This window comes from Gorilla gorilla, chromosome 5 (assembly GCF_029281585.2).
Source record: "Gorilla gorilla gorilla isolate KB3781 chromosome 5, NHGRI_mGorGor1-v2.1_pri, whole genome shotgun sequence".
Lineage (NCBI taxonomy): Eukaryota > Metazoa > Chordata > Mammalia > Primates > Hominidae > Gorilla > Gorilla gorilla.
Genome location: NC_073229.2, coordinates 177,292,116 through 177,311,256, shown reverse-complemented (window position 1 = coordinate 177,311,256; position 19,141 = coordinate 177,292,116). Strand labels below are relative to the sequence as shown.

Genomic DNA, 19,141 nt, shown 5'->3' with positions numbered 1-19,141 from the left:
TGGTCTCGAGCTCCTGATCTCAGGTGATCCACCTGCCTCGGCCTCCCAAAGTGCTAGGATTACAGGCATGAGCCAACGTGCCCAGCACCAGTAATCAAATCAAATCCTTTTTGATTTGATTACTGCCAACCTTTCAAAATTCATAATTTCATGCACCACATAGGTAGATAAATATCCTATATCCTAGACTCCAGCACTACTTCAGATTGCTTAAACACATGGAAAGGTCTCATATCTTACTTCTCTGCTCACATTATCCTTAATGCTTGAAACAATCTGGCTCTTCCTTCATCTGATGAATTCTTTTTTTTTTAATTTATGCAACTGACATCACCATCAGGAATTCTTCTATGATTTTTTAATTGTTATTATTATTTAACAAATATTTATTGGGCACTTCGTCATACATGCCACTGTGCAAGAGGCTGGAACTGCCAATGTTAGCAAGCAAAGTCCCTGCCCACAGAGACAAAAGTCTCATGAGGGAGAGGGTCAAATAAACAGGCAATTACTAAACCATGTTATGACTGAGATCAGAGCAGGTCACTACGAGAAGCCTGGATTCCTATCCAGGCCACTGTGATCAGAGAATGTTTTCCTCCTACCAAGAATTCCCTTTCTCTGTTCCTTTTGCCCCCATTTAGACGTTAGAAAAAGGAAGAGGAGGAAGAGAAGAAGAAAATGAAGACATGTTAAAATTTATTGTGGTCTTAGTACGTGTCAGAAGCTATGATAAAACACTTTACATGAACATGTTATTTAATTTTCCCCAAAACAGTAAGACATCTAGTTGTTATTCCCATTTTAAAGACGAAGGAATCAGAGGTAAATTAACTTGCCAATGAAACTCAGCTAGGAAGTGGGAGAGCCAAAACTCCAGCCTCAATCAGATTAACTCCAATCCCAAGCTGTAAAACACTGCACCACACTATTTGCAAGGAAAAAAAAAGTCTCAGTTTTTTTTAAAAAAGATGATTATAGATAGAGGGAAATTATCACAGTTCCCTTTCAAATATCTGTCTTCACCATTAGCCTATGTCCTTCTTGACTGTAAGAGATTCTCTAGGACTTAGACAATAAAGCATATGGAAGACTCCATCCTTTTTTAAATTATTCACCTTTCTTTTGCAGATGAACCTAAGAGATAGATGAACCACAGCTAGCCTTTAGTAAACTAACCACAGTTAGTCTGAATGCACAAATACAAACATGAATGAGTCAATCCTTAAATGAATGAGTTAACTCAAGAACTGGTAAGACTGAACACGTGGAAAGAGCCACAGAGCTTTAGGGGACAGTGACAGTGGGCAACTGGCAAAGGTCCAGGCCAGGATGGCAAGGTGCCAGCATCATACAGGTCCAACCATAGGCAGCAGGCAGATGTCCTGGCAGTCAGGCAGGCCCTGTGTCAACAGATTTAGCAACAGGAAATAGATGGAAAATCAGGCAGGCAGGTGGTTGGCATCAAGATTTTGGAAGTAGGTAGCCAGCAGTACAGCACTATATCAAGACCTCATCCCGTTGAAGGACTTGGGTGATAGAATGTCACTCCTATCCCAGACAACAAAAATGGGCATTCAGAGGCATGAGGATTGACACAAAAGAGCAAGGTCTGAAGCCGGGGTACAAGGCCCGAGCTGCACCAGTACGAGAGGCTGACAGATGCTGAGCCGCCAGGCTGTCCTTTAGGCCCCTCTGAATTTCCTTTGTCTGGAATCCCTTTTGCTCTTTATACCTGGCAGCCCGGCAGGGACAGTGAGTTAAGCCTATTCACAGGAATTTATTGGTCTCAGTTGTGGGGACTGGAGGGCTCTAGGAGCAGGAATTCAAGCACATCATTATTAAAGGAAAGTTTCTGTGATTAGACCAATGCCAGTGAACTCTTCCTTGATTCCTCAAATTATTTTATGCCACATATCCAAACAGCAAATCCTACAAACTCAACCTTGAAAATATCTCCAGCATCTGCCTACTCTTGAACACTTTCACTTCTAGTACTCCGGTCCTTGCCATCATCATCCCTCGCATAGTCAACTCCAATAGCCCAGCGCCTTCCGCATTCTGTCCATCCCCATACAGCCTATCCCCAGTGCAGTAGCCAGCATCATTCTATTCTTATTCTGTCTCATTTTCTATTTGGTTATTGTCTCTTTCTTACTTACATTTAGCAGTTTTTTGTACGGCAGTCCTTCAGTGAAAATCCTTTAATACATCTCCAAGTCACCCAGAGTACAAGCCAACCTCCTAAGCTAAAGGTGGTACATAATTACCTTCCTTTTCTCTAATATCATCCCTTGCCACTCCCTTCATTTGTTCCTTGCTGTTCTTTGTCTATGACTGGCATAACCTGACCTGAGGGCCTTTGCCCCAGCTGTTTCCTCTGCTGGAATGCTCTCTCTCCAGAGATCCAGAACTCAACCCCTTGCTTTCTTCAGACCTTAACTCAAAATTTCACCTTCTCAATGAGGTCTTTTTTGCACCCCTACATGTAATTCATAACCCCTTCCTACTCACATTCATACATACTTCCTATCCCCTTTTCCTGACCTGCTTTTTTCCTTTAGCATTTATAATTGTCAAATTCTATATTTTTTTCTTATTTACATTGATCTTTGTCTGTCTACCTCATTAGAATATAAGCCCTGTATGGGCAGAGACTTTTGTTTGTTTTTGTTCCTTGCTGTATTCTCAGTACCTGGGACAGAGCCTGCCAAACAGCCACATAATAAATGCTCAGCGTATATTGGCTGAATGAATTAAGAAAACTAGAGGTGTAGTACACGTCTGTGTAGAGCAGATTCTGACTATGACTGAAGTTAATTTTAATTTTAGATTACACTGTCAATAAAATTGAGATCCTTGATACCACATATATATGCATATGTGTATATATCTATGTATGTGTGCATGTGAGCTAGAAGGGGTTAGGAATTATATGTAGGGTTGCAAAGAAGACCTCGCTGACAAGGTGATATTTTGAATCAAGGTCTGTAGAAAGCAAGGGGTTGAGTTCTGGTTCTACTATGTGTTGTGTGTATGTGGTGTGTGTGTGTGTGTGTGTGTGTGTGTGTGAGAGAGAGAGAGAGAGAGAGAGAGAGAGAGAGAGAGAATTTGCGTGTATTTAGAAGGCATTGTGCCTTTTTTTGATCAAGGGGCTTTTCAGAGATGTTAATATGCCAATGTATGTATCAAATCCTAAGAAATGAATTTAGAAGTCAATTTTTTATTACCCAAGCTTATTCACCAAGTGAATTCATTGTTCTCAAAGTACTAATTTTGGAGGGAAAACAACAGTGTGGGGGGTTCTTCAAGAACTATGGCCCTGATACTTGTGAATCCCCTTTTTCCAAATTATTTGACTCTCTTGACTAAAACAGATATTTGAAATACTAGGCAAATCTGACTATAACAATTAAACATTGTCATGTTCTCTAGATAAGATAATTTTGCTTTATTTTCCAAGGAAGACTGTTATCCAACAATATGATAGATATGATAGGTTTGCTGAATGGGAATATGCAGGGTCCATCTAAAGAATACTTTTATGAAGTATTTAGGGTGACCCCAAACCAACTCTACATTGTCAAGCCATTGTGGGAATATTGTGGGAATATATGATATACAAAATTGGGCATAAATGATTTTTAAAATCCCATAAAGATGTTTATATCTATTTCTAGGGACTCACTTAATTACCTTGAGATATAAATTTACTAGCACTATTCTGAGAGAGTAATAGTGAGCCTTTTAAGTTCAAAGTTGGTAAGTTAAACAACTAAAGGAACATTAATAGCTAATGATTTATTCAAAATTAAGTACAGGCCGGGCACAGTGGCTCACATCTATAATCCCAGCACTTTCAGAGGCTGAGGTGGGCAGAACACCTGAAGTCAGGAATTCGAGACCTGCCTGACCAACGTGGAGAAACCCTGTCTCCACAAAAATACAAAATTAGCCAGGCGTGGTGGTGCACTCCTGTAATCCCAGCTACTCGGGAGGCTGAGGCAGAATTGCTTGAACCCGGGAGGCGGACGTTGCAGTGAGCCAAGATCGCGCCATTGCACTCCAGCCTGGGCAACAAGAGTGAAACTACATCTCAAAAAAAAAAAAAAAAAAAAAAAGTAAAAGAAAAAACAGAAAAACATAATTAAGTACATTACATAGAAAATATAAAATTCTATATTTCATTTTTTAGCTTTTGGGGAACAGACTATCTTTCCTTTTTCTCTTTTCTCTTCTCTTCTTTGAATACTGATGAAGAAACACAAGTATTTTCCATCTAAATAAGTTCCCTGGGATGAACCTGTCTCAATGGTTTGATTAAAATCAGTTGGAGAAACATGTTTAGCCCTATTTACTAAAAGTATAGAAGAAGTCTGCTGAAGCAGTCATGTTCTAATTATCCTTCCACATTCCACTCTGGAGAAGTTTGCCTGGCTGGAGCAGTCAGGGTTTTCTAGATTCAAGCAAACAATTAATTTCCTTTCCCTCTGCTTTTCAAAGGAAAAACAGCTTCTTTTAAATAAATAAGCATGTAGGAAAAGAGAATGAAATTTTAAAATGCTACATAGTTTCTTCCTGGAAATACTTTTGTAGGGTACCAAACTCACTGAGGTAATTTCCAGCTCTCCTAATAATGACAAATATTCCTAATTATGGATAAATGTACACTAAATACTTTGATGTTGATAGTCTGCACTTTTGCAATATTTTCTGTCTGCAAATATCTTCTCTGCAAATCTCCTTCGTGCCTTACTGTAAAGCCATTATACCTAAACTGCTGCTGTGTCCAGAATTTCTCTACTTGAAAAAAAACACATTCATTATGGTAGGGAAATGCTCATGATCAAATGCTCCTTTTCATAATTACCACATAGCTGTTTAATGATGACTGGCCCAGTGAGCTCTGAAATTCTGTATAAAGAGAAGGCATCCCATTGCCAAAATGAACTGAAATCCATTTCTGAGTCCTGTGGGATAATTTTATATAACATTTACATTTTTTGCAAAAAATTTGAAGACATAATACCAGGCATATAGTAGATATTAATGAAGTTTACTGAACTGAATTATTGATCTGGTCATCACTTGATGTCAGTGGAGTTGCAGATAACTCCCTAGACCAAGTGTCCTGGTCTGTTTCGTGTTGCTACAACAGAATACCTGAGACTGAGTAATCGGGTTTATTTAGCTCACAGTTCCACAGGCTGGGAAATTCAAGGGCATGGCCCTGCCTTCCACTGAGGGCTTCTAGGCTGCATCACAACAGGGCAAAGAAGCTCAAAGGGGAAGTGGACACATGCAAAGAGACAAGGCCTGAGGAGCATCCTGGTTTTGTAAGAATCTCCCCTCTAGGGAACTTGTTTATTCCCATGAGAACTTTTCCAGTCTCCTCCAAGTGAGAATTCACTCACTACCTGGAGAACTGCACCAAGCCATTCATGAGGGATCCACCCTCAGCACCCAAACACCTCCTGCTAGGCCCCACTTCCCAACACCACCAAGTTGGGGATGAAATTTCAATACGAGTTTTGGAGGGGACAAACTCAAACCATACCACCAAGATATACACAGGGACTGCAAGTGATCAGACTCCACAAGGTGAATGTCATTAAAACTGTGGTTGTTTCCACCCATCTAGTCAACTCTCAGATGGTAGGCAACATTTTCAGTCCTAGAATACTATCATTACAGATTCTGGCTCATGCATAAGGGATTACACAAAAAACTACAACCATGAAAGAAAGTCACCAAGGGGTTACATTTGGCTTAAGCAATTAAATGAATAGCAGAATAGCCAAGTTGTCATACAAAAATTGCCCAAACAGCCATTATAAGAATTTACGGAAGGGTCCGTTTTTTATTGAATATGCTTGTTTTAAAAGTGGGTTCTGGGAACCTTACCCTATCATCTAGTTTAAAGGAGCACCCCTGCATGCAGCCATGTGTGATGAGCTAGGCAGAGGAAACAGTGTAGTCTATCATGGCACCATCTGTGATAGGTTGGGCAGAGGAAACAATGTGGTCTATCTGTTCACTTCTGAAAAGCAACAGATTCTGAAAGGCGGCAATTAGGATCCAAGAAGAAGCATCAGCAAACAATAAAGAACACTTTTTCTAAGTTTGTTATTTATTCAATCCATCCTTCATTCACTAAGCATATACTATGTGTCAAATCTTGTTCTGGGCACTAGAGATAAAACACTGAAAAGTGAAAGCAAAGCTCTTGAGATTCTTTACTTTAGCAGGGGCTGAGGAGAATGAATAAGCAAACAAATGAATCCAAGCTGATTCAGATAGTGAAGTGTTTTAAAAACAATGAAATAAGGGGATCCAACAGAAAAGAACCCGCTGGGGCAGATTAGATTGGGTGGTCAGATGAAGCCTTCTGAAAAGTGATATTTCCGGAGACACTTACGTGATATTAAGGAGTCTGCTATGCAAAGATCTGGTGCAGAGGATTCCCAACAGAAAGAACAGCAAATATTACAAGTTAGATTTCTTCAAGAAACCCAAATAAGCAGGTCTACATGGCTAAAACACACTAGCTATGATCTACAGAAGCGTGGTATAAGATAACTAGTTAGGGACAATACTATATAGAACCTTCCAGACTGTCTTAAGAATTACAAATTCTGTTTGAAGTGCAATGAAAAAAAAAAAAACAACTCATTTGAGCGTGTTAAGAAAGGGTATGACACAACCTGATTGTTCTTATTTATTTTTTATTTTTATATTTTTTGAGACGGAGTCTCACTCAGTCGCCCAGGCTGGAGTGCCGTGGCGCGATCTCGGCTCACTGCAAACTCCACCTCCCGGGTTCACGCCATGTTCCTGCCTCAACCTCCCGAGTAGCTGGGACTATAGGCGCCCGCCTCCATGCCCACCTAATTTTTTGTATGAGTAGAGACAGGGTTTCACTGTATTAGCCAGGATGGTCTCGATCTCCTGACCTCGTGATCCACCTGCCTTGGCCTCCCAAAGTACTGGGATTACAGGCAGGAGCCACCGCGCCCGGCCTCTGATTGTTTTTAAAAGATCCTTCAGCTCTTAGTGTGTCCGGAATTGGTGGGTTCTTGGTCTCACTGACTTCAAGAATGAAGCCGCGGACCCTCGCGGTGAGTGTTACAGCTCTTAAGGTAGCGCGTCTGGAGTTTGTTCCTTCTGATGTTCGGATGTGTTCGGAGTTTCTTCCTTCTGGGGGGTTCGTGGTCTTGCTGGCTCAGGAGTGAAGCTGCAGACCTTCACGGTGAGTGTTACAGCTCATAAAATCAGCGTGGACCCAAAGAGTGAGCAAGTAGCAAGATTTATTGCAAAGAGCAAAAGAACAAAGCTTCCACAGTGTGGAAGCACACCGGAGTGGATTACCACTGCTGGCTCCAGCAGCCTGCTTTTCTCCTCTTATCTGGCCCCACCCACATCCTGCTGATGGGTAGAGCCCAGTGGTCTGTTTTGACAGGGCGCTGATTGGTGCGTTTACAATCCCTTAGCTAGACACAAAGGTTCTCCACTTCCCCACTAGATTAACTAGATACAGAGTGTGGACACAAAGGTTCTCCAAGGCCCCACCAGAGTAGCTAGATACAGAGTGTCGATTGGTGCATTCACAAACCCTGAGCTAGACACAGGGTGCTGATTGGTGTGTTTACAAACCTTGAGCTAGATACAGAGTACCAATTGGTGTATTTACAATCCCTGAGCTAGACATAAAGGTTCTCCACGTCACCAGCAGATTCAGGAGCCCAGCTGGCTTCACCCAGTGGATCCCGCACCGTGGCTGCAGGTGGAGCTGCCTGCCAGTCCCGCGCCCTGCGCCCACACTCCTCAACCCCTGGGTGGTGGATGGGACTGGGTGCCGTGGAGCAGGGGGTGGTGCTCGTCGGGGAGGCTCGGGCCGCAGGGGAGCCCATGGAGGGGGTAGGAGGCTCTGGCATGGCAGGCTGCAGATCCCGAGCCCTCCCCCGCGGGAAGGCAGCTAAGGCCCGGTGAGAAATCGAGCGCAGCGCCGGTGGGCTGGCACTGCTGGGTGACCCAGTACACCCTCCGCAGCCGCTGGCCCGGGTGCTAAACCCCTCATTGCCCGGGGCCGGCAGGGCCGGCCGGCTGCTTCGAGTGCGGGGCCCGCCAAGCCCACGCCCACCCGGAACTCCAGCTGGCCCGCAAGCGCCGCGCGCAGCCCCGGTTCCCGCTCGCGCCTCTCCCTCCACACCTCCCTGCAAGCTGAGGGAGCCGGCTCTGGCCTTGGCCAGCCCAGAAAGGGGCTCCCACAGTGCAGCGGTGGGCTGAACGGTTCCTCAAGTGCCGCCAAAGTGGGAGTCCAGGCAGAGGAGGCGCCCAGAGCGAGTGAGGGCTGTGAGGACTGCCAGCACGCTGTCACCTCTCATTAGGAGGGTGTTGTTCGGGGTTTGTGGAGGATAGAAATGAGCAGACACAATAGGGGCTTTTGTGGTTGCCCAGGTGAGAGATGACAATAGCTTGGACTAAGGTTATGGCAGTAGAGAGGGAGCAAAGTAGATGACTTGGAAATATATTTTGGAGGTGAAGAAAACATGACTAATTAATTGAGTGTGGGGATGAAAGAAAGCAACAAAACAAGGATGACTTCTAAATTTTTGGAATGAACAACAGAGTAGAACAATTTGAGGAGGAACAGGTTTGGAGGGGGTGGATATCCAGAGTTCTGCTTCTGAGATGCCTGTTAACCATGATAATAATAGTATCTACCTTGTAGCGTTGTTGTGAACAACGAATACCAAATATGAGGAGAATTTAGATCTGTACCTAGCATGTAGTAATTGTTCAATAAATACCAGCTACGACAATTATTCCTCAAGTGGAGATGTAAAGGTAGTGGAGGACATAAGAGTTCTGTGTGAGGCCAGGACAGGACTGAAGACATAAATCTGAAAGTTATATAGGATTCAATGCTGCTCAAACCATTTTTGGTGAAGAACTTTTATCTTTATCCACCGCGAATCAATACTGCAGTGGACTAGCCGTGTTTGTCTCTCCAAAATTCATATGTTCACATTCTAACCCTCAAGGTGATGATATAAAGAGGTGGAACCTTTGGAAGGTTGTTAGGTCATGAGGGTGGAGCCCTCATGAATGGGACTAGTGTCCTTATAAAAGAGACCCCAGAGAGCTCCCTTGCTCACTTCCGCCACGTGAAGACACAGCAAGGAGTCAGCAGTTCATGAGCTCGGAATGGGGCCCTCACCAAATAAGGAATCTGCCTACATCTTGATCTTGGACTTCCCAGTCTCCAGAACTGTGAGAAATCAGTTTCTGTTGTTTATAAGCCATCCAGTCTATGGTATTTTGTTATAGCAGCCTGGAAGACAAAGGCAAATACTTTTGTGAAATCCAACAAAAATGAAGACACTTTGAAGAGCACTAGTACTCAAAGCCATGGGAGGCCCTGGAGGAGGCCCTGAGACATATTTAACTCAAGTACCCGTGAGTGTATAAGGATGGAGGCACAGGAGAGTTCAGTAGGCTGAAATAACACAACGCTTGCTTACATGAACACACAAGCAAGGGGAACTCACACAGATTTACAAGTAATCTGTTTTAATTAGGTGTAAGAAAAAAAGCCCATTCACTCCTGCAGGAACTCCCTCCTCTTCCCACAGATGTGGTATCTGAAGAGCAAGACACTGCTTCTCCACTTCCTCCGCACAAACACTTTAGTCTAATCATTGGAGACGCAATCTAGCGCTCGGGTTGCATTAAGTATCCCAAGCTCCTTCCCTACCAAGCTGGGCTCCACTTGGGCACAGAACGATTATCAGACCTGGTAACTACCAAGCTGTCCCCTAAGGATGCTCTAGGCCCCAAGCATCAGCACCTCCGTTAATAATTCTCCACTCTTGCCTTGTCATCGGCTTTTCTCACTCAAAACTCTGCTCCAGCGAGTGGTCCGGGCGCCTGAGGCAGCTGGCATGGGCTAGGCCAGAGAGCACCTGCACTGATTCTTAGGAGAAAAGGTCCTCTTTCTGGGTGAGGAAGTCAATAAAGTAAAGGACGCTTCATAAAGTCCTTCGGGAAGCAAAACTTGCTTAACTTCACACTTCCTTGAACCCCCACGCAGGGAATGCTTCCTCCGGGACCCGGAGCAGGCAGGCTGCTCTGCCTGGCAGGCCGGCTCCTGGGTGCAAGGCTCTCGCGCAGCCCGGGACAGCAGCGCGCGGGCTACGGGCGAGTGGAGTTGCAGGGGCCCGGGCGGAGAGCCGCTGTCACCCAGGGAAGCTCTCGGGACTCCGGGGCTCCCGCGAAGCTCCGGACGGGCGTCACCGAAGCCGAGAGTCCCGGCCGAGCCCCTCCGCACGGTGGGCGCCGCGCCCAGGCGAGCGCGCGAGGTCGGGCGGGGCCGGGGGCCGCCCGGGGAGGGGGCGGGGCCGGGACTCTCGCGGCCGCGCGCAGGGGCTGGGAAGCTGCCCCTCCGGCCGCGCCGGGCGAGGGGCTGCGCCGGCCCGCGAGGCGCATGCGCGCTGCCGAGCGGCTCTCGCTCCCTCCCCGCCCACCGCTCCCTCCTCCCCCTCCCCCTCCTCTGCATCCTCGCCGCTCTCCCTCTCTCCTCGCCCGCTGGGTGCTGAAGTTGGGCGGATGGCAGCAAACCGGCTCCGCTAGAGGACCGAGCCGCCCAGCCCCGCTCCCCCGGACCCATCGGCGCGCTGCCCACACCTCCAGGCGACCGGGTAAGACGCTGCCTCCAAAACAAGCGGTGCTAAGTAAATGACATCAAAATGTCTGCTTTGCACCAATGGATGGATTTTTTTCAAGGTAGGGGGGAGGTGAAGGAAGGAGGGGGCGGAGAGCGCGACCGCCCATGCCCCGGCGGGGGCGGCTGCGCGGCGCTGGGGTCTCAGCTGTGGCCGCGGCGCCCTGAGCGGGAGCGGGGGCCGCGCCGCGGGTCCGGGAAGTTGAATCCCGCGTCGCTGCCTGGACGCGGTCCGCTCGCCGCCCTCAGCTGCTGCGGGGAACCGGGCGAGTGTCCTGCCCGCCGGGGAACGCTCGGCCAGGTCCCAGAGTTCCCGCGGAGAGCGGGGCGCCTGCTGGGGGCGGCCGGGAGGGCCGGGCCAGGGGCGCGGGAGACCCCGCGGGGACGCGAGGTGTTGCGGGTTTTGTGCGGTTGGCTGGGAACGAGGAGAATGTGCCATCAACAGTGTCCAATCGACTGATCACCTCGGGTGCTGTGTTTCCTCCCTTATCTCTCTTTACCTTTGGGAAAATGCACTGCTCAGGTGGGGAAGGTGTTCGAAGAAGAGGTTGTGAAAATGCATCCTTTGACCAGCAGTAAAATACCGGAGGGGTGTGTGTGTGTGTGTGTGTGTGTGTGTATGTGTATGTATGTATAGGGGGTGGGGGGTCTCTTTTGTTCCTTCCCCTCCCCTTAGTCAAAGGAAAGGGAGTCCTGGCGTGTGCGGCGCGGGGTGGATTCCACAGCCACCGAGGGGGCGAGGACGAGGAACGCCCACCAACCTCGAGTCGCTGCCCGGGTGGGCGCATCGGAGCCTCCTTTGCTGTAGGTGATGGTGGTCTTTCCGTGATCGATGGAATCATAGTTTAATCTCTGCCTCCCCGCCAGCCTCCCTGCTGTCCCTCATCGAGTGCTGCGGCAGAGGCTGGGTGCAGACACGGCCGCTTTCTCCTCTTCTCTCTGCCTCCCTGTCTCCCTGAATAAATGCCGGAGGACTAGGGGATGGCGGAGGGACAGAGCTGGACTCGGAAGCCGCGGGTGGGAGCTGCTCCTCGCGAGCCGGAGGCCGCTGGCACCTTGTCGCGGGCAGCCCGCGCCAGCCTCGGGAGTCCCTGGGCTCCGGGAGAGCGAGCCGGGGTCGCCTGGCCACAAAGATGCCCGCGCGCCCGCCCTGCGTACGGGACCCGCCCTGCGCCCTGAGCCCTGCGCCTCGCCCGGAGCCCGGGACGTCGGTTCACGTGGGAGAACCCCTGTCGCCCGGGGACGATTGACCCTGGCTCCTGGCATAACTCTCCTGACCTCCCCTGACCTTTCCATAAATGCTTCTTTCAAAAGAGTCACTATAAGATTTGTCTGGAGAACTTCACACGCTTCAGAGTTATTTCTTTCTTTTCTTAAATTGTTTTACGGCGAGATTCTCTCCAGCGTGGGATGGCTTTCACAAATAATAAAGAGAAATCTTAGTTTGGTTCCCATCTAGAATAAGCAGTTCTGAGGCTGGGTGCCATCTGCATTTCCGGCGTTCATACTTACTGGTTTTCCGGATGATGAACCCTTCTGAAAATCATTTAATTGAAGACGTGAGAATTGATTTTTATTAGTGTAGTGGAAAATAATGCTTTCCTCCTCGATTCACAACTGCCAGACGCTGCGTGTACGAAATAATTTGCAAACCGTGAAACATTTAAAGTACGTTGTACTTGTTTCCGAAGTCTTCTGTAGTGAGAGTATTATCCAAGAAATATGCATTATAGCACTCCTATCTAATGAAAGGGTGATTTAATACAAATGAATGAGAAGTTTGACCTCTTCCAGTTGTTAACTGTTGTTAAGCCATTTCTTCTGTTAACGTGAACTAAAACAGTAATTAGCACACTCATGGGAGACTGGATTTATTCACTAGTTTTTATAGTCTTTTGAAACCCACACTTAGAGCCACCATAGGAGAGTAGTTTATTTAGTTTGAGGTAACAAGAAAAGAAGTGTTTGTTATTACAAAAAGATTGGGTGGTATTATTTATTAAATAAGATAAAGCTCCATGGCAATGACACGTGATCTCAGAGCCAGGGGCACTCATCCTTCCTCCTGAAATTAGTCTGAACGATTAAGAAAACCGTCGAATTTACAGAACAAATAACGTAAGGTGTCTGTTATGCTGATTGATTTCGACCCTTTTTGCTATAGTTCCGCAACTACTCCTTGGCGTTTAGTCCCCACGGAAGGGAATTAACAAGGAGAGTTAATTTACTATCCTGTTCATTCTAAGGCAAACAGCATTTCCTTCTCAAATAGGTATCTTTTTGGTTGTAGGGCTCTTCCTCTGAGGTACTTATTTATTTAAATTCATCATGTTTAAGGTCTAAGTTCCTTATCATTCCTGTGACCATTTTATACTTTTGCATAATAAATAATAATAATAATAATAAACCTTCCTTAACATTTCCTACCACGAGGGCCACGGTCTTTGAAGAAAAGGAGAAATATATATTCTTACCCGTTTGATCTTATTGTAACAGCCAAGTAAAAGTGAAAATTTTAAATCTGAATTGATCAAAATTCTGGTTGACTTACAGAGTAAAGTCTAAGAAAGAATTTACCTTTTAATCGAAAGCCGTAGAGATAATGGCCTTTGTGTCAGAAGTCCGTTTGCTAAAATACATGGGCTTTCCTGGAAAAGGAAGGTAGGTAGGCATGGATGATGAGGTACGATGCTAAGAGGGCTGGGAGTCCATTCAACCACATTTCTGCTGAGAATCCTGTTTCTGATACTCTCCAACTCTGCTTACTTAACACTGAGAATACTACATTACCAAAGAGGGCAAATCGAAGGACCACTATATACCCAGAGGATGAGAATAATGCTATGTGATGTTAAAAGCATTTTATTTCACCTGATGGGTATAGTTAGAGTATAAGTATGAATGCATTGTGGAGGCGTAAAATTATATGACATTTCCAAGGGAGTGTCAAGGGTCCTCAGGCAAATATATTTTTATGGAAAACCTTAAAATAATCCTTTGCTATAGGTAGCCAATAGGTAGCCAAGACTTTCAATGTGAGATTGATGGATACTCCCACCTTCCTTCTCTCCCTACCCACACTTATCTCTGAAAAAAAGACACTTTCCTAACTTCCAAAGAAATTCATTTAGACGATCATTCCTGCTATTGTGCCAGCACCTGGCACAGTATGTGGCAAAGGCAGGTGTAAAATAATTTTTCCTAAATTAATAAATTTTGCAGGGTCGACATGGCTCGCAAAAGTCTTCCAAGGTAAGAATTGCATTTTTAAAATCAGCTCTTACACTGTTTACCAAGTACACTAGTTGGGCTCCTAAAACTCATGTTTATGGTCCTACATCTTTGGAGGAAGCAATTTTCAGAATTGTCGTTTTGGGAATATATATGTGTTTAATACAACATTTATATTACTGATTTGTTTCCCAATTATAAAAGCTCTATATTTGCTTATGTTAGATCCCCTACGATACAAAATTACCTATAGGCAGATATGGATGTGAAGAGCATGAATTTTGCGTCAAGCTGGCCTTAGCTTGTACTGTGGCTCCTCCCTTTAAAAACTTTATTGCTGTAGGCAAGTTACTAATCTGTCCTGAGCCTCAGTTTCCTCAGACATACAAGAGGGATGAAGGCAGGATGCAAGCATAAATACAATGCAATGTATATAAACTACTGAACATAGTGCTTGGCATGTACTGAGTGCTTATAATTATCTCAATACCTAAAGAACTGCTATTGAAAACACAGCATAGTTTACCACAAGTTTATTTCCTTTATATAAATGTACCATTGTTTTAAGAATTTGAATCATATTCTAGAACAGGGGTCCCCAACCCCTGAGCTGCAGACGGGTACCAGCCCATGACTTGTTGGGAAGCCAGCAGCACAGCAGGAGGTGAGTGGCTGGTAAGTGAGCATTACCTCCTGAGCTCCTCCTCCTGTCTGATCAGCGGCTGGCATTAGATTCTCATAGGAGCGTGACCCCTATTGTGAACTGCACATGCAAGGAATTGAGGTTGTGCACTCCTTATGAGAATCTAATGCCTGATGAGCTGACGTGGAACAGTTTCATCCCAAAACTATTCCCCCACCCCCACTGCCATCCGTGGAAAAATTGTCTTCCATGAAACCGGTCCCTGGTGCCAAAAAGGTTGGGATGGCTGTTTTAGAACTCCATATTTCTAAAAAAATTAACATTCCTTTGTTGCTGTTTCTCAAGAAATTAAAATTGGTATTTTTAATGCGATTTAGTGACTGCAAAATAGTTCACCTTATGAATGTCTTTATTTAGCCATTCTTTTATCTTTGGATTTTGATCCTCATGCCTAAATTTTGTATGCGTATCTCTATTGCAGTTTCTCCTTTGGGCACGATGCTTAGAACAGCTAGTTCTTGCCAACATAATGCCATTCTTTAAAAAATCTTTGCTAACTTGATAGGTGAAAATAATATTTTTCAAACTTTTATTTCTTTGGCTACCAATAAGACTGATTACTTTTTGACATACTGATAAGCAGTTTTTGTCTTTGAGGATGGCTCGTTCAAGTCTTTAGCCTGTGTTTCCACTGCTGTTCTGGTACATTTTTCTTATTTGTTTGAGTGCTAATATTAATTTTTTAAAAGGCAGAAGCAAACAAGGAAAGGAAGTGCTCAGTGACAAAGATCACTGTGGCTAAACCAGAAAAGCTGGATCAGCCAGGGTATTGGGGTTCATCATATACTGCTACACCCCTGAGTTTTCCAGCCTTTACACTTCTTTTTAGAAGTCCAGAATCAGTAAACATTTGCTCACAAACACCTTACTATGAGAAGCTTGTGTCTGAAGAGTTCCCAGATAGTCGTGGATTGTTTCTGCCAGTTGCCAATGTGATGGAAGAACTTCTGAGTTTTTCTGAGATAAAGGGGTTGAAAGGAAAGATGGGAGTACATGGAGATCATAGGGACATTCATTTGATTTCTCATCAGAATGAGTCAGTTAAGCTAAATTATAAAGCCATGTCAGGTTAGAATCATACCTTACTTCAACTAGTAAGCTCTAGGTGAAATTTACACATGTTAAAAGTAAGAATTTAATGTGATACCTTAATGAGCTCTGTATCTGCGATGTTTCACATGATTCAGTGGTCTTGTAAGCTCCTGTTTTTGACTTTTTAAGTTCTATAACTTTTGACAAATTTGGTTTCAAAAGTTTAATTATCTAGCTTGGAAAATCTATAAAGTCCTTAGGTATTAAACTATCTAGAAAGTGTAAATGTTTTTGTTTTGTTTTTTGAGACAGGGTCTCACTCTGTCACCCAGGCTGGAGTGCAGTGGCTCAGTCATGGCTCACTGTAGCCTCAACCTCCCTGGGCTCAGGTGATCTTCCCACCTCAGGAGCTGGGACTACAGGTGTGTACCACGACGCCCAGCTAATTTTTGTATTATTTGTAGAGTCAGGGTTTTGCTTGTCTTGAACTCCTGGGCTCAAGCAATCCACCCACCTCAGCCTCCCAAAGTGCTGGATTACAGGCGTGAGCCACTGCGCCCAGCTGAAAGTGTAAAATTTTATAATCAGCAGTGGTACCAGTTTATCAAATACAGTAAAACCTGAGTAATTCAGAATTTATAATGATGGGAGGTCCCTATAGGAGAAGCAATGACCTATGGTGGAAAAGAAAATCTATTTCAAATAGAAATGGATTTGAATTTTTACTCAACTATTTATTAGATGTGCAGGCTTTTTCATGAAATTATAGAAGTATTTTATACTTAGTATTCTAGCATGATTAATAGATACCTAAAATCGCTGAATTTCTTAAGCTTTGTATGTGAGATTTTTAAAAATTCCCTGTGTCAGTAAATATAATTCTATTGTAGTCAATGATTGTGGTTCACAAAGCAAATATTTACTTCCTTATCTTGGGTCACAGGCTTTTCACAGTACAGTACTGCTGATTGGCTGTTGAAATACACAGGTTATAATTCAAGAGCCATGGCATTACAGTAAAACAGACACAACCTGGGGGAAATTATGACATAAATGGAATGAGCAGGTGAGTGTTTGTTTCATTTTAAAAATTATCTTGAATCTTCCCAATAATATAGTGAGTTAAATCCAGTGAAGTCTCTTGTGAAAGTTGTCGCTTTCTCTATTTTCCAGTCTCTATGAAAGGTGGGAGCCTGTTATTTTGGTGTATTTATGATAAGTCATGTAATCTACAGATTTTATGAGTCAATTTTGGCTCTTGGTAGACAACCCTATGTCCACGTCCTATTACCCTAAACTCTCCTATTTTTTCAGGATTTGATTAATCAAACTCAACAAATATTTGAAAGTTTGCTATTTGAAACACAGCAATCCATATTATTTAATTCATATGAAGTAAAAAAGCTTATGGAAAATTGCCCTTAAAAGAAGGAGACCTTAAAAGCAGAGAATGTAATTTGGTGGAAAGAGCCCAGGTTTTAGATTCAAATAACTAGGGATTTAGCCTTCACTTCTTTGAGCCTTAGTATCATTATGTGTAAAACTGAAGACAATTTAAAAATGTTAAAGGATTAAAAGAAATTATGTCTATAAAATCCTTCATATATTGGTACTCAGTATGGAAGTGTTAGGTATTGTACTAGACTTAATAAATCAAAATAGATACAAGAAACATCATGTAAACAATAAGGGCTTGAAGGGGTTTTAATTTCATGCCAGTATTTGTCGTAACTAATTGGTCCTTATTAATGTTTAGGTTGTTCTCCATGTATTTCCTGTGTTATCCTTTCCTGACTAGTTTGTTTCACCAACCTGCTTACAAACATATTTGAGCACCTACTATGTGCTAGGCTGTGTGATATTTTTGGATACAAAGATTAATTAAACGTGGCCCCTTTCCACAAGGAGTTCACATATAAGCTTCTTCAAGTTATTTTTCTTTTATCTAGTGAGTACTGGCCATTCTAAGCTTTGAAGTCATAGCTAAATACAACATGGGAGTAATAGGCAATGATTTCCTTAGGGTTTAGCAATAGACCAATTGATCTCAAAATTTAGGAGCCTCTACAACTAATGTTCAAGCAAGCTGCTAAGCAGAGACTCAGAGATAAGGGGAAGAAAAGCAGGAAGTGGCTCTGTTGGTGGATGATTTAACAACCTCCACCATAATATCAGAACAACAACAGACTGGAGGCTTAACCCTCTTTGTGAACCGACCTCAACACCCAATTCCTTCTCGGTGAAATAAAGAAAATGTGTACATACATCTGTACTATGCCTTTTCCCCTCTCACTTGTAGGCTACCCTGTGTAATCATTGTAATGTAAGATATTCTAAAACGCTGATGTAGGGGATGAACAAAGGGGAAGGAGAGTGAGATCCCTGCCCTTCTTCAGGGTCCACATTTCCCATGCACTAGCAATATTTTAGAATTTTTTCCTGATACTGCTGCAGTTCCATGTTTGATTACAATCTGTTTATAATATAGTACCTTGACCAAAACCCCAGAATCCTCAGTTTGGATGAAAAATAAATACATTTAATTTTGAGAAAGAAAACCATCTTCAATATCAACTTGTTAAAATCACTAGGGCAATTTCTAAATCTAGCAGTTAGATTTGCTCTGATCTGGAAAGATTTTGTATGATTTATAAGATCAGAGTGAAGACTTCAAACCCTTTCTAGAAATATGTGATGAATATATAGTTAATATATCTAAGTATGGAAATGAAAAGCATTGACATTAGGAATGAATTAACTTGAAGGTAAGCTCAGCACTCCTGTCAGCCACTACATTTAACATTCTTGTCATTAAATCTTTGACCGGGCTCTTAATAAGTAAAAATGTATGCTAATGTAAGATTTGAACCTATTTCTTTCTCAATTTATTTCCACTCAGCACTACCATACAGTAATTTACCTGTGACCTATGAGTTTAGTATGATCAGAATTCACTAGATAAAAGCAAAGGAAAACTAGTATCTTTTATTAGGGCACTAAGGCATAGACATGCTATAAAGCAATACAATGACCTATATAATTTACAAACTATTATGATTAACTGAATGCCGTATTGTGAATTGGAGTATTAAATACTCCAATTTACTCCAGTGTACACTGGAGTATTAAATACTCCAATTTACTCCAGTGTACACTGGAGTATTAAATACTCCAATGTACTCCGATATACTCCAATGTACGCCAATGTACATTGGAGCATTAAATACTCCAATCTACGCCAATGTACACTGGAGCATTAAATACTCCAGTCTACGCCAATGTACACTGGAGCATTAAATACTCCAGTCTACGCCAATGTACACTGGAGCATTAAATACTCCAATCTACGCCAATGTACACTGGAGCATTAAATACTCCAATCTACGCCAATGTACACTGGAGCATTAAATACTCCAATCTACGCCAATGTACATTGGAGCATTAAATACTCC

General features: G+C 43.7%; 1 protein-coding gene across 3 annotated transcripts in view; it reads left to right on the top strand.

Annotated features, from left to right (window-relative positions):
- The first annotated feature begins 9,174 nt into the window (after positions 1-9,174).
- The window catches only part of RGS17 (regulator of G protein signaling 17), a 128,280-nt gene continuing 118,313 nt past the window's right edge, over positions 9,175-19,141 (top strand). The window contains exons 1-4 of one of the 3 annotated variants that reach the window (XM_063707968.1): positions 13,951-13,975; positions 14,542-14,629; positions 16,002-16,111; positions 16,633-16,755. In XM_063707968.1, coding sequence (XP_063564038.1) covers positions 16,748-16,755 — 8 coding nt within the window. In that variant the 5' untranslated portion in view covers positions 13,951-13,975; positions 14,542-14,629; positions 16,002-16,111; positions 16,633-16,747. Of the gene's footprint in view, positions 10,701-13,950; positions 13,976-14,541; positions 14,630-16,001; positions 16,112-16,632; positions 16,756-19,141 lie in introns of those variants that run through there. The other 2 variants (XM_063707969.1, XR_010134402.1) reach the window with 2 other exon arrangements.